This window comes from Abramis brama, assembly GCF_963993115.1.
Source record: "Abramis brama genome assembly, chromosome: 21".
Taxonomy (NCBI): domain Eukaryota; kingdom Metazoa; phylum Chordata; class Actinopteri; order Cypriniformes; family Leuciscidae; genus Abramis; species Abramis brama.
In genome coordinates, this window is record NC_139983.1 from 31379506 (window position 1) to 31393594 (window position 14089).

The window sequence follows — 14089 nt, forward strand, 5'->3', positions numbered from 1 at the left end:
ACTCTCAATAATAAAGTTCTTTCTCGAGAGCGGCACTTACCTCTGTAAAACCCAGCTCAATTCTCTGCCATTTACAGTCTCTTTGACAGAGGTCACCGCTGTGAACTTTAGCTCCGTTTGCCAGCTTGTACTCAAAAAGAAAGAAAAGATAAAAACACTATCCACTGTTGCACACCTCTTGTTTCGTACATTGAGAACATTTTACACATCTATTCGTAGATGCTTTTCTCAATTACATAAATGTTTAAGTGAGTTAAAGTGTATGGATTCATTCTAATAAGATGCTAATTTTATTAAAAAAATAAATAAATATATACTTCACAAAGCTTTTCATTCTCTGTTAATCTACAGGCTAAATAGCAGCTGAAATAACTTGAAGCATGGTTTACCACCCTGTATGTGTTGACATATTTCCAAACAGGAAGTTGGGGCAGAGCATATTAATATTTATTTTTTAAATGAGTAACGCATTATTGACATTCTAGTAACCACTATTAACAAACAAGAAACCCTGATTACTTAATTAAATTAGTAACAGTGCTAGTTGAATGTGGTAGTTCAATATTACCTAACAGTAATGCCTCCCAGAGGACTACTAAGAACTACCATAAACAGGTGCATAATGAATGTGAAAATTATATCTGAAAATCTATAATTAATTCTGATGTGAAGGTCATGCTAACCCATTCGTAATGACTCTGGTATTAATAATTATTTGGATCAGTATTCTAAAGTGAAAAGCATAATTACTCCCTAGTAATGACTGAAGTCATTGTAAGCTTGTGACGTTGTTCGATTGTAATTCAAATGCCATTACTAGTGGGTTACCATGATCTTCACTTTACAATAATGATTAAAATAAATAGTAATTCCGTTAGAAGGGTGTAGAAACACTTGAGTCATTACTATCCAAAATATTTAGAGGTTTTTGTAAGGTTTTAGATAGTAATGACTCAAGTGTCTGTTTTTTTCTTTTGTTTTTCACTTTAGAATCTATAGTTTCTGTTTAGCGTGCAAGGGAACCTGTGTTCAAATCCAGATGTGTCCCTTCAGTTTGATCGCGCATGATGCTGATCTGACGTGCATATAGTGGTTCTGAGTTAACAGTTTCAAATATGAAAAGCAAAACTGAGATAAACCTGACTCATGTGAACGGTCTGTTGTGTGTGTGTGTGTGTGTGTGTGTAGAGATGTCTCTGCTGCCCGCACAGCCGACTGTTTCTCATCTGCCACTGGCTTTGTCTGTGGGGACCTCCGCGCTCATCGCTGCTTTGCTGTTGGCTGTTTCAGGCGTTATGATCAGTAAGTAGACCATGTCAAATCCTGTTTATGAGCATAGTTTCATTGTCGCATTGACCTTTTTTGGGTTTAAAACAGAGAGGATAAAACTGCAGACAGCTCACAGAAAATTATGTATAACTATGTTGTGCACTTTGTGTTTATTTTTCACTGACTGATATGAATGTAGTCTTAGACATTATACTGACACCTATGGGATTGGATGTAGCTACCGAACGCTTTCTGTTATCTATGCCATTTCAGGAATTTTAGATTTTCTTTCTTTTCTTTTCTTTTCTTTTCTTTTCTTTTCTTTTCTTTAAAAAAACAAACAGAAAACTGCATAATTAAATAAATGATTACAATTTGTAAAACATAAAAATATGTTTGCTAAAATTATATTCCGTGTGTAAATCATTTGTAACATATTTTTAAAAAAGTGAAATTCTTTATTTTCTGTATGGTAATAATGGTAAATTGCTTATGCACATGCCACACAAGCTGTGAATATGTTTGGCATCTTGTTTGCACAATGCATTAACCACAGGTTCTCTCTCTCTCACACACACACACACAGACACACGCACGCACACATGCACACGCACACACACACACACACACACACACACACACACACACACACACACACACACACACACACACACACACAGAGTGCCATCACACCTAACACATCATCTGTCCATCTACACTGTAGTAGCAGTCTCTGAGTGATAAATAGAATAGACGCATGATAAATGGGCTGGTAACTGGGCTCTGACAAGCCTTGTCGGTTTATACTTTATGAATAAATCACTTCCAGACGCCACACTAATGTGTTTACTGCCGGGGTCAAGCCCACCAAACTTGGGCAAACATGCCTGTTCGTGTTCGTGTCCATATAGATTTCCACAAGTTTGCAATGAACTATTAAAATTACAGAAGAAAATTACTTTTAATTAATAAATCATATTTTGTACTTAACATGATGACAACGCACATTAAATTAGAGTCTCATTTCAAAATAAATAAATACAATTTTGCACCATTAAATTAAACTGTAAAAGAAAATTACAAACACTGGTTATTGTACAGCAGTTTGATAGTTCATTTCCACATGGAATTTGAAATGAATGCCAACAGAAAAATGTCATGCTGTGCTGATTATTGTCCAGTGTACAGACGTAAACACACCGAGCTCCAGACCATCCAGTTGGAGCTGCAGAGTCCCGACTGTAAGCTGAGCAAACTGAGAGCTTCCACCATCATGACCGACTACAATCCCAACTACTGCTTTGGTGGGAAGACCGCCTCCGTCAATGACCTGAAGGAGGTCCCGCGGCGGAACATCTCTCTCACCAGGTTAGGAGCATCACTATGTCCCGGTTCTATATATATATTGCAGTAATTTGTACAGAAATTTATTTACAGTAATACACCCAGTCACTGGTTGGGATAACGAACAGTTTTGCCTACTCTATACAGAAAACAAATAAATAAATAAATAAATAAATAAATAACAGAAGACAGCATTATATTGCCGATGAACACTTCCTGGACACCACTTAAGTAAATGAACATGTCACAGTGTCTGGTTTATGTTTCCCCGGGTGTCCACTAGAGGTCTCTTCCCCATACTGTCACCATTCACTCTGGAACTGCATTTCCCATAATCCTTAGTCTGTTCTCACCACTCCAGCTGTTCCCTATCACACTGTTAGTGTCTGTGTATAAATACCCTGTCTGTTTTAGTCCTTGTCACGGAGTCATTGTATATGGTCACCACACTTCAGAGGTCTGTGTTCCTTGCCTGTTTCTTGTTTCTTGTTTCTTGTTTCTTGTTTCTTGTTTCTTGTTTCTTGTTTCTTGTTTCTTGTTTCTTGTTTCTTGTTTCTTGTTTCTTGCTAACATGGACTTTGAACCTTGCCTGGATGACTACGAGATGGATTACACTTTAATAAACACCTACTGCCATACTGCATTTGGATCTACCTATTTTCCTGTGTGTCCCCGTGACAGAATGACTCCGTCACCATATAAATCCAGTGGTATGAGTTTTCGTGATTTTTCCGCAATCACGAAAAGAGAGAGGAGACAGTGGAATGGGAATCAAGCTGAAGAGGAGGAGCCACGGATGATGTTAGATGAGTGTTATGCTTTGTGTGCTCGTATCAGGGAGGAGAGTGCTGCACTCCCGGTTAATTCGGTTAACAGCACCCAGTCGCTCGTGGACAAGAAGGAGGAAGAAGAAGACTTCCCGTCTCCCTTATGTCCCGGAGGTCGTCCCTGTGCAGCCCGCTGTCGTTCCGGAGGTCGTCCCCGTGCAGGCCGCTGTGGTTCTGGAGGTAGTCCCTGTGCAGCCCGTGGTGGTTCCGGAGGTCGTCTCCATGCAGGCCGCTGTGGTTCCGGAGGTAGTCCCCGTGCAGCCCACTGTGGTTCCGGAGGTAGTCCCCGTGCAGCCCGCTGTCGTCCCGGAGGCCGTCCCCAAGCTGCTTGCCCTGAAGGTACCGCTCCAGCGCCTCGCCCTGCCGGCACCGCTCCAGAGTCTCGCCCTGCCGGCACCGCTCCAGCAGCTTGCCCTGCCAGCACCTCTCCAGCGTCTCGCCCTGCCGGCACCGCTCCGACGTCTCGCCCTGCCGGCACCACTCCAGCGGCTTGCCTTGCCGGCATCACCCCAGCGCCTTGCTCTGCCAGAGCCATCCCAGTGTCTCGCCTTGCCGGTTCCACCGAGGCAGTCTGCCGATCCAGAGACTGTTCAGGACACGTCTGTCGATCCAGAGACTGTTCAGGTCCCGTCTGCCGATCCAGAGACTGTTCAGGTCCCGTCTGCCGATCCAGAGACTGTTCAGGTCCCGTCTGCCGATCCAGAGACTGTTCAGGTCACGTCTGCCGATCCAGAGACTGTTCAGGTCACGTCTGCCGATCCAGAGACTGTTCAGGTCACGTCTGCCGATCCAGAGACTGTTCAGGTCACGTCCGCCGAGCCAGTGTTTCCAGACAAGATAGCCGCCACCGAGCCTGTGTCCCCTGACAAGATGGCCGTCGTCGAGGCTGTGTCTGTTCCTGAGCCTGAGTCGGTGTCTGTTCCTGAGCTGATGTTTGTTCCTGAGCCGGTGTCTGTCCCTGTTCCTGAGACGGTGTCTGTTCCTGCTCCGCCCTGGCCGCCCGAAGGGTCGTCTCCGCCGTGGCCACCCGAGGGGTCGTCTTCGCCGTGACCGCCCGAGGGAAAGGCTCCGCCCTGGCTGCCCGATGGACTGTCTGCTCCGCCCTGACCGCCCGAAGGGTCGTCTCCGCCCTGGCCGCCCGATGGACTGTTTGCTCCGCCCTGGCCATCTGAGGGAAAGTCTCCGTCCTGGCCGCCCGATGGACTGTCTGCTCCGCCCTGGCCGCCTGAGGGAAAGTCTCTGCCCTGGCCGCCCGATGGATCGTCTGCTTTGCCCTGGCCGCCCGATGGGTCGTCTGCTTTGCCCTGGCCGCCGGCTAAGCCATCACCCCCTGTTTCTGTTCCCTTCCATGGACCTGGCCCCCCATCCCTCCCCCTGATCCTCCACCATTCCACCATTCCACCTCCCTCCTGGACTCTTGTTTCGGTTGTTTTTTGTGGGTCTTGGAGCGTCTGATAGCCGCTCCGTAGAGGGGGGGTTATGTCACAGTGTCTGGTTTATGTTTCCCCGGGTGTCCACTAGAGGTCTCTTCCCCATACTGTCACCATTCACTCTGGAACTGGATTTCCCATAATCCTTAGTCTGTTCTCATCACTCGTGATTGCACTCAGCTGTTCCCTATCACATTGTTAGTGTCTGTGTATAAATACCCTGTCTGTTTTAGTCCTTGTCACGGAGTCATTGTATATGGTCACCACACTTCAGAGGTCTGTGTTCCTTGCGTGTTTCTTGTTTCTTGTTTCTTGTTTAATTAGCAAAGTGAAATTTCATCATCGAAAGTGATGGCAACTAATGTAAATCAATATTTACATACTATAATAGTAGTAAATGTATCTCTCCACACTGTCCCGAAAAATCACATCTACTGTCCTGCAACAGAGCAATAACCAGGTGGTCACCCCGTGACACAGTCGATAAAAATGAATGTTCTAATAAGTGAAATCTGAAACATCTGAAATGTATTTTGTGAAATATATGGAGTAATATTATTTGACAAAATGAGTAACAATAATGTATGTTTTGTTTGTAGAGGACTGGGTCATGGGGCATTCGGAGAGGTCTATGAAGGACTAGCCGTTGGGATCCCAGGGGAACCCAGCCCGATGCAGGTGGCTGTAAAGGTCAGATCTGCATACTGGATTTTCACATTACTGTTCAAAAGTTTAGGGTTTGTAATAGTTTTTAATGTTTTTGAAAGAAGTATTTTACCCAGGCTGCACATATTTGATCAAAAATGCAGTAAAAACTGTAATACTCTAAACTCTTATTGCAATTTAAAATAGCTGTTTTCAATTGTATTATATTTTAAGCAACACATGATCCTTCAGAAATCATGGATGGATGGATGGATGGATGATTTCATGGTGTGTAGATTTGATGATCAAATAATTCTTTGATTAGACTCTTCCTGAGGTGTGCTCTGAGCAGGACGAACTGGACTTTTTAATGGAAGCTCTAATAATCAGGTAAAAATAAGCACACGAGATCCATCATTTCATATGCTAATTTATCAGGACATATAGCAAAAGGACCACATTTCTTTTTCTCTTCCTCTGACAGCAAGTTTAGTCACCAGAACATTGTGCGGTGTATCGGGGTGAGTCTCCAGGCTCTGCCTCGCTTCATTCTGCTGGAGCTGATGGCCGGAGGGGATCTCAAGAGCTTCCTGAGGGAAACTAGACCCAGACTAGTAAGAACACACACACACACACAGAAGCCACTTTTCCACTGTCTGGGCAAACGGTTCTCGTTGCTTAACCGTTCGTTCCGTGCTGATCCAGCCCAGCCGGTACGGATATGGTTTCATTTTCCACTGTGGGGCTGATAACAGAGCTTTCTGATATTGTGAGAGGTTCAACCAGGCGCTCAGGTAGAGTTAGAGGAGTTTAAGATAGGTGCTCTTGGGGTAGGGAAAAAAATCCAAAGGAAAACAAAAGCAGGTCCCAGGCACTCAGTCAAAATAACAGGAGAAGGATCAGGTTAAAAAGCCTTTAATGAATGTGGCTTAAGTCATTTTAGAAATATATATATATATGCACCAACATGTTTCGACCAACAAAATGGTCTTCATCAGTGCAGTCACACAGAAAAAGAGAATGGCAGCAAATATAAGCAAGTAAAGTCACACCCATAAACCAAAACATCAATTAACCTAATAAGGTCCAAATTAGTCAATTAATCCAATGAAACAATCAGGTCTACAGGATAGGGAAAATCAACAAAAGCAAACCAACAGGTGACCAACAAAGAAATAATGAAAAAAAATTGAAATGAAAAAAATGAAATGAAAAAAATGAAAAAAGAGCCCAAATATCTCCCAATAACATCCCTCAACGTAGGTTATCTGGAGGAAAAAGAAATACATAAAAATAAGTATCAAGTATGAACATAAGTAAAAAATAAATACGAGACAAAACCAATGTACAGATATAGGTAACGTCACAAAAAACATTTAAATTCTATGTCATCGTTCAAACCTGGATATCGAAGCGCATCCAGTTGATGGATCCAAAATGACTCGCGCTGGTTGAGTCTACGAATCCTATCACCACCTCTATCAAAAGGTCTCACATGTTCCAGGACCTCTATTTTTAGTAAAGAATCATTCTTGTTGTGCATATGTAGGAAGTGTTGGGCCATCTGATAGTCAGGGCTACTAATACGAATGGCATATTTATGTTCCGCCAACCGATCACGTAGACGTCTTTTAGTGCGACCTACATAAAACACATTCTTACACGGGCACGATAACCGGTAAATAACAAATGTAGTGTTACAATTTATAAAATCTTTTATTTTAAATGTTCTGTTAGATTTAAAATCCACAAAAGATTTTGAGGGGATGATATTACTACAGTGAGGGCAGTTCATACAACGATATAACCCAATAGGTCTCTTAAGCCAACTTATGATCAGATATTTCTTTAAATTTTATTATTAAATTGTGTTTACTTCGCTCAAATAGCACACTTGGTCAGCTACAGAGACACTGGCAGCCAGGCAACAGCCAACTGTGATAGGAATTCCAGGCCGAGAATGGTTTGTAATCATGCTAAAGTGGACCAAGTGGAAACATAATTGGAACCCTTCCAGAGTTTGCACCAGAGTTTGTTTGGAAGTGGACCGAGACCCATCTTTTTAGCAATCTCGGTCCACTTGTTTGGTGCGCAGCGTTCACACTTCAAATAAACGCACAAACAGAGCAATCGCACAATCGCAGTTTGTTTTAATCGAACCAAACATGCCAACCGTGAACACATTAGTGCACCAAAAAGTCATCTAAAGTACTTGAATATATTTTTAACTGTAGTGTCATTTGAAATTTCACTTAAAGTTAATATAATTTAAAATGTACTAAATTGAAACTTCATCGTGACATACACATTTCAATAGAAATTACATTTATTTCAAAGACATTTGAAGTAATTATGAAATTACTTTAGATTAGTGTCCAATTCTCACTATTAACTAACTATTAAATATGACTTTAGCCTCAATGAAATCCAAATTATTGAAATATAATAGCAAAACCACTATACATGAAGGCAAACAAGACCGAACACAGAACTGAGGAAATGCAGGTCTTAAATACATGGGGAGAGCAAATCAAGGTAAAACCGAACAGGTGTGTGAATTAAAATAGGAACTATGGAAACTAATAAGCACAGGGAATTCAGGCAAACCAGAGCAGGGAAAGCAGAACCAAAACGCAATGAAAGTAAACAGACATAAAACTACACATTACAATACCCATTATTCTGAATTCCTGTTTCCCAGGAGCACCCTTCAAGTCTAACCATGGTAGATCTTCTCAACATAGCCAGAGACATCGCCCGCGGCTGCCAGTACTTAGAAGAGAACCAGTTCATCCACAGGTATCATTTCCAACACACCTACACACATTACAGAGCAATTTAACACCAGATGGAGGATCTGCTTTTGTCTGAAGTCAGCACAAATGCAGCGCTCCTCGACTCCGTTCAGGAGTTCTGCTTCCCTCTTGTACCTGCAGTGGGAGTCCTGCTTCTTTTTGACACTCGCATCCAGAATGGCATGAAAAATGAGTCCACTTAGAGCTCATTTATGCTACATGAGCAGTCCAGTCATCAATCCAGCTATAAAACTGAGACACTGAGACACTTACCCATCTGCAGTTTCCTACTAAACAGCCAAGGTAAAATATATCTGGGCCTTCAAATTCAACTTTTTGATCCAAACCTAGAGGGATTGATCGTTTTGCCCTTTCAGAGGATTTTTTAGCATCCTGTTTGACACAAAATGCTTTCAAATGGTACAACAAGTAATTGGAAACATGACTTTCATGACTCGACCTTCAAAAAGAAACTGTTAACCACTTTGTAGCTTTTTTGGCCATGAACCACTCACTTAGACAAGAAGCCTGAAAACAAGTACAGGTTTTTGCTTACGTTTTTGTTTTTATGTGAGGTTTTGAGGCAGGTAAACTTGGAAGGAATAATTGATTTATGTTGATTGATTTAATACCAAGAGTACTGTAAGTTAAAATACTTTGAAAAACACATTTTTGAACTTTACAAAGGATAGAAATTAATAGAAGTCGGATTGGAAGAGTCAATTTTAGAGACTCTCTCTATTTTTGTGTTGAACTCTTTCCCCGCCATTGACGGAAATTTCTGGCTTTCCGTGTTTTCACTGTTATACGGTATTATGCATCTTCTGAAAGAGTACAGAATCTCCTGATCAAAACACGTGTGAAGAAGAAGAAAACAGCGGTAGCGTATGTTAGCATATGTAAAATAATGCAATCATCAAAATTAAACAGCATATCAATCAAAACTGCCCAATGTTACTGAATGAAATGTCGACCCAGGATGAGCTATAGGACTGTGAAGCTTTGGGGGTGTTGATGGACTCAATCTACTCCATCTGTGATTTGATCATCATTCTGAATCTGATCTGGATGTAGTCTTTGGCGAAAAAATGATCTCAGATTTTTCCTCAAAATTTTGCTTTTTTTATGAAACCCACATTCAAGTGTTGTTAAAAAAAAGGAATGCATGAAGCTAAAATGGAAAAAAATATATATATATTTTTTATTTTTTGTTTGTTTTTTAAGCAGAGGGTCTGTTATATATATATATATATATATATATATATATATATATATATATATATATATATCCCCACCAGAGTTAAAAAAAAAATATATATATGCTGTTGTATGAATGTCTGAATATGCAATATATATATATATATATATATATATATATATATATATACATATATATATATATATATATATATATATATATATATATATATAAGAGTTAATACTGTATGCAACAAATGGTTAGTTCTTCAGAATGATGGATAAATTGTCTATAAAAATCTATCCTTTAAACTCAATTTAAAGGTCACTAAAATAATGTTTGTGAATGGCTCATATATAGTTTTTTTTAACAGTCATGTTTGAAAAAATCTATTTCTACATCTAATCTAATCTATAATCAGACCTTGTTTTGGTATTTAAATTGAAGAAAACAAATAAATGGGAAAAGAATTATGAAAATCATTACATCTAAATAATTAAATAGGCCTATAATAGTTTTTAATAACTATAGATCTATCTTTTTGTCAATAAAATCTGTTACTACATTTGAGTCTTCCTTGTGTTGATAATTATTTAAATCATTTTTATTTGTTCAACAATCTTTGGTTGTTCTTTTCTGTCAAGGTGAGACTTCTTGGCTGGTTCTCCACAGTTAAGAAGGAAAGATTCATCTGACACCTTAAGTGACATATAACCATAATGCAACTATCAGGAGTTTATTAATCCTGACATTTATTCATCCTACTGTATCTAGGTAACGTCAGAAGAAAAGAAAAAAAGATGCTAAAATAAGTAATACATTTAAAAAGAAGAAGATTGCAAAAGCAAAAGCGCTGTTAATGAATGTGTTGTTGCTGTGAGTTTCACATAAGTCTATCTATTGGCCACTGCCAGTGATACTAGATTTCCCCATTAATGCGGACAGAGTTTGTGCTTAACTGTGGTTTCAGACACTTGCAGTGTTGACAGCTTCGTTGTTTATAATTGGAGTGTTCTGTCTTTGCTAGCAGTGAAGATGAAGTGTCATTCATTTGACATGCTCTAAATATGTATGCCAGTGTCTCACATTGGTGCAGTTAACTCTTGAAGTACAATCTGGACTTCAGTGATGGTAACGCTTTACAATAAGGTTTCATAGTAAACATTAGTTAACTATGTTAGTTAACATGAACTTATAATGAACTGCACTTCCTACAGCATTTATTAATTATTGTTAATGTTCATTTCAACATTTATTAATACATTATAAAAATTTGTATTTATTTACATTAGTTAATGCACTGTGAAGCAACATGAACAAACAATAAAAAACAGCTGTATTTTTATTAACTAACGTTAACAAAGATTAACAAATACAGTGAAAAAAGAAAAAAAAAGAAGTAGCGTATAGCTTACAACAAAATAAACCTTATTGTAAAGTGTTACCGACAAGAGACATAATTGGGCATTTATAACTAGAATTATTAGATTAAAGATTGTTTTATAATTATTATTTTTCTTTTGGTAAAAGTACCATAGATTAAGAAAACTATACTACATTTGCAAGAATGTTATTTACAGTAATAGGACTGGAAACAATTTAAGTTCACAATATTGTTGCTGAACAATGCTAAACATATTGAGCTGGCAATGCTATTGGTGAAAATATTTCTGTGATTAAAATATGGTGGTACAATTATTCTATTTTAAATAGAGCAAATATTGTATGTAAATGTGTGTGTGTCTGCTAAATTTGACAGTCTTTTATTCCTAACAGGGATATTGCTGCCAGGAACTGTCTTCTGACCTGCAAAGGTTCGGGGAGGGTGGCTAAGATTGGTGACTTTGGCATGGCCAGAGACATCTACAGGTATGGCACATATTTTATATGGCATCGTGAGCTCATAAGTCACTTTAAAATCCTCCTGATATTCACATTGGGGTTGGAATAATTAATTAATTAAATATTCAAGCAATAGTTCACAGAACATAGAGATGGCAGACTCAAAAAAACATGAAAGTTCAATTTTGCATCTGTGTTTATATTCAATTGGCTCTAAAAAATGAAGGACTGTAATTTGGCTTTTTCCTCCACAGTATTTCAGCTGAGAAAAGATGAAAGTGTACCTCATTCTGAAAATCCAATTGCGAACTTTTATTATCAACATATTTCTAATTTTAAGGCAAGAGTCAAGCAAACTAAATTAAGAAGTGCTCAGCTTATTCAAAGGGTAGATTTCCATTTCCTTATTATTTATACAGAGGTTTGCCAGCATGGAGCAACACTGGTTAAATGTTCTCATGGATATGCTTGATGTAACATACTGCCATACCACTCGTATGTATACTGTAGTAAATAGATTTTCTGAATGCATGGAATTGAAAATTATAATTATAATTGGACATTGCATGCTAATTTATGCATATGCATTGTTTACAACCTTTATATATATATATATATATATATATATATATATATATATATATATATATATATATATATATATATATGTGTGTGTGTGTATATATATAAATGGGAAATAAATGGGGTTGTAATATTTTATAGAGAATATTACAACTTTTTTGGAACATATACAGACATGAAGTGAACTTGATCACTTTCACAGTTTTACCCCATATGTATGTGTCATTACATTCAGAAGCGTCATTCAAACTGATGGAGAACTGATCATCTCATTCAACATTGCGCATTGCCGGCGGCCCCAGATTATTGTTGGTCAACATTTACCTTACGTTAAAACATCACACTCTTACTTGATCTGGACAAACTAAGCATCATGAGAAAGATTTAAGACTCCAGCTTCGAAATTTGACCACTGTTTATGATAAAACTCGGATACATTCTTAATTTATGTCAGGAGTGCAAAATAATCTATCGGTAACTTATGATATTTTGAATATGATATTATTCAGGGCAATAAAATATTTTATTAGCATTTTATCAGCCTTCTCTAAAAACTCACATGACATGGTCTTATAAAATGATTCATAAAAATCATAGTTTTAGAGATAGCATCCTCAGATTTGAAATTAAGCATGAACAGACTTGTGGCTTCAGCTTCATTATCTTTGTAAGTTTCTACACTACAGTCACATCATATTTTATACATTTAAAGAATATATTCTTAATATTTGTATTTTTGTTTTTTAATGTTTGATATATATATATATATATATATATATATATATATATATATATATATATATATATATATATATATATATATATATATATATATAAAAATAACAGTCTGAGTGATTCTGAGTCTTCAGTTGTAAACTCTCAAGTGTTGGCTTTCTAAATATATGTTGTTTATGTGACTATTCTTAGGGCCATATTTATTAAAAGCTTGCTCCAGCACAAAGCCTCTTTTGGCGTTGAAAATTACAGTCAGGATTTTCTAAAGACATGCAGTGAAAAATTTGCACTGGAAAGACAGTTATTTTTTTGCGGTTGACCTTATCGCATTATGCATTTGAAGGAGTTTCCCTTTCAGACGCAAAATATATTGGAGGAGAATATTTAAATAAATAATGCAAGGTGATTTACTGATATTTGCACTCATCAATTTACTGGTATTTGTGTCATTATTGTGCCAAAAAAAAAAAAAAAAAAGAAGTGTACCAGACACTAATTTGCGTTTCTCTTGGTAGATTGCGTTGGTTATTATGGAAATGATCCGGCCACTCTTTTCCTTAATGCAAAAATGCACAATGACTGCGATGTTCAGTTCACAGCAAGTGTCTACACCACTGATGTCCCTTCAGTCATTTAACCAGTCAATACATATATACTTACATGCATACATACAATTTTATTTTAGAGTTTTACAAATCAGAAGACAGTGAAGCCATGTGGTGTTTAGAGAGGTAAGAATCTAACAATCTCCATGTCTTCATAAGCTATATTTTCAGATACTGTCTTTAGAGAGATACACAATTTGGCACTAGTGTGAATCGTCCTTTGACATTATTCGTCAGATGAGATAGCAGCACCGCTGTGATGAAATGAAAGGAGTTGTGAGCTTGACTGCCTCTTATGTGCTACTGGAATGTGTGTCTGAAAATGGCTCACTTAGCTGGTGAAAGAAGGGTATTATTAGCCAGAGAAAAGCTGAAGGGAAAAGACGGATCCTTGTTTTACTCCCTCCGGAGCGTTGCCATAAAAGCGTGCTCTAATTGCTGATGTAGATTTTTCTTGCATTTTCCCGCTGAGTTCTGCAGACAGGACAGGAGTTCAGAGCTGTGAGGAAAATGCGATTGGGGATGGGGAGAATTACAGTGGAGGTTTGCGTGAATATTTCATCTCATCTTCTGAGGGTGGAGAATGCTGAGATGTGATCAATTTAATTCACATAGTTAACCCATAGAGGTTACTTCAAATTTTCCACAACCTTTCATTGTCGCTATGGTCATCCAAAAGTCATTTAGGGAAGTTGACTAGTTTATCTAGTATTTTCTGCTCAGTATTTTTAGTATAGTGCTTTAAAGAGGATGAATTTAGAGATGCAAAGTCTTTGAGGGGGATTTAGCGTGTTGACAGCAAACAGTAAGACTGTTA

The 14089-nt window shown here is 38.3% G+C and overlaps 1 protein-coding gene across 1 annotated transcript in view; it reads left to right on the forward strand.

Annotated features, from left to right (window-relative positions):
• The window catches only part of alk (ALK receptor tyrosine kinase), a 404771-nt gene that overhangs the window by 376405 nt on the left and 14277 nt on the right, over positions 1 to 14089 (forward strand). The window contains exons 20-26 of the mRNA XM_084096568.1: positions 1189 to 1302; positions 2451 to 2637; positions 5470 to 5560; positions 5841 to 5905; positions 6000 to 6129; positions 8217 to 8314; positions 11285 to 11377. Coding sequence (XP_083952694.1) covers positions 1189 to 1302; positions 2451 to 2637; positions 5470 to 5560; positions 5841 to 5905; positions 6000 to 6129; positions 8217 to 8314; positions 11285 to 11377 — 778 coding nt within the window. The remainder of the gene's footprint in view (positions 1 to 1188; positions 1303 to 2450; positions 2638 to 5469; positions 5561 to 5840; positions 5906 to 5999; positions 6130 to 8216; positions 8315 to 11284; positions 11378 to 14089) is intronic.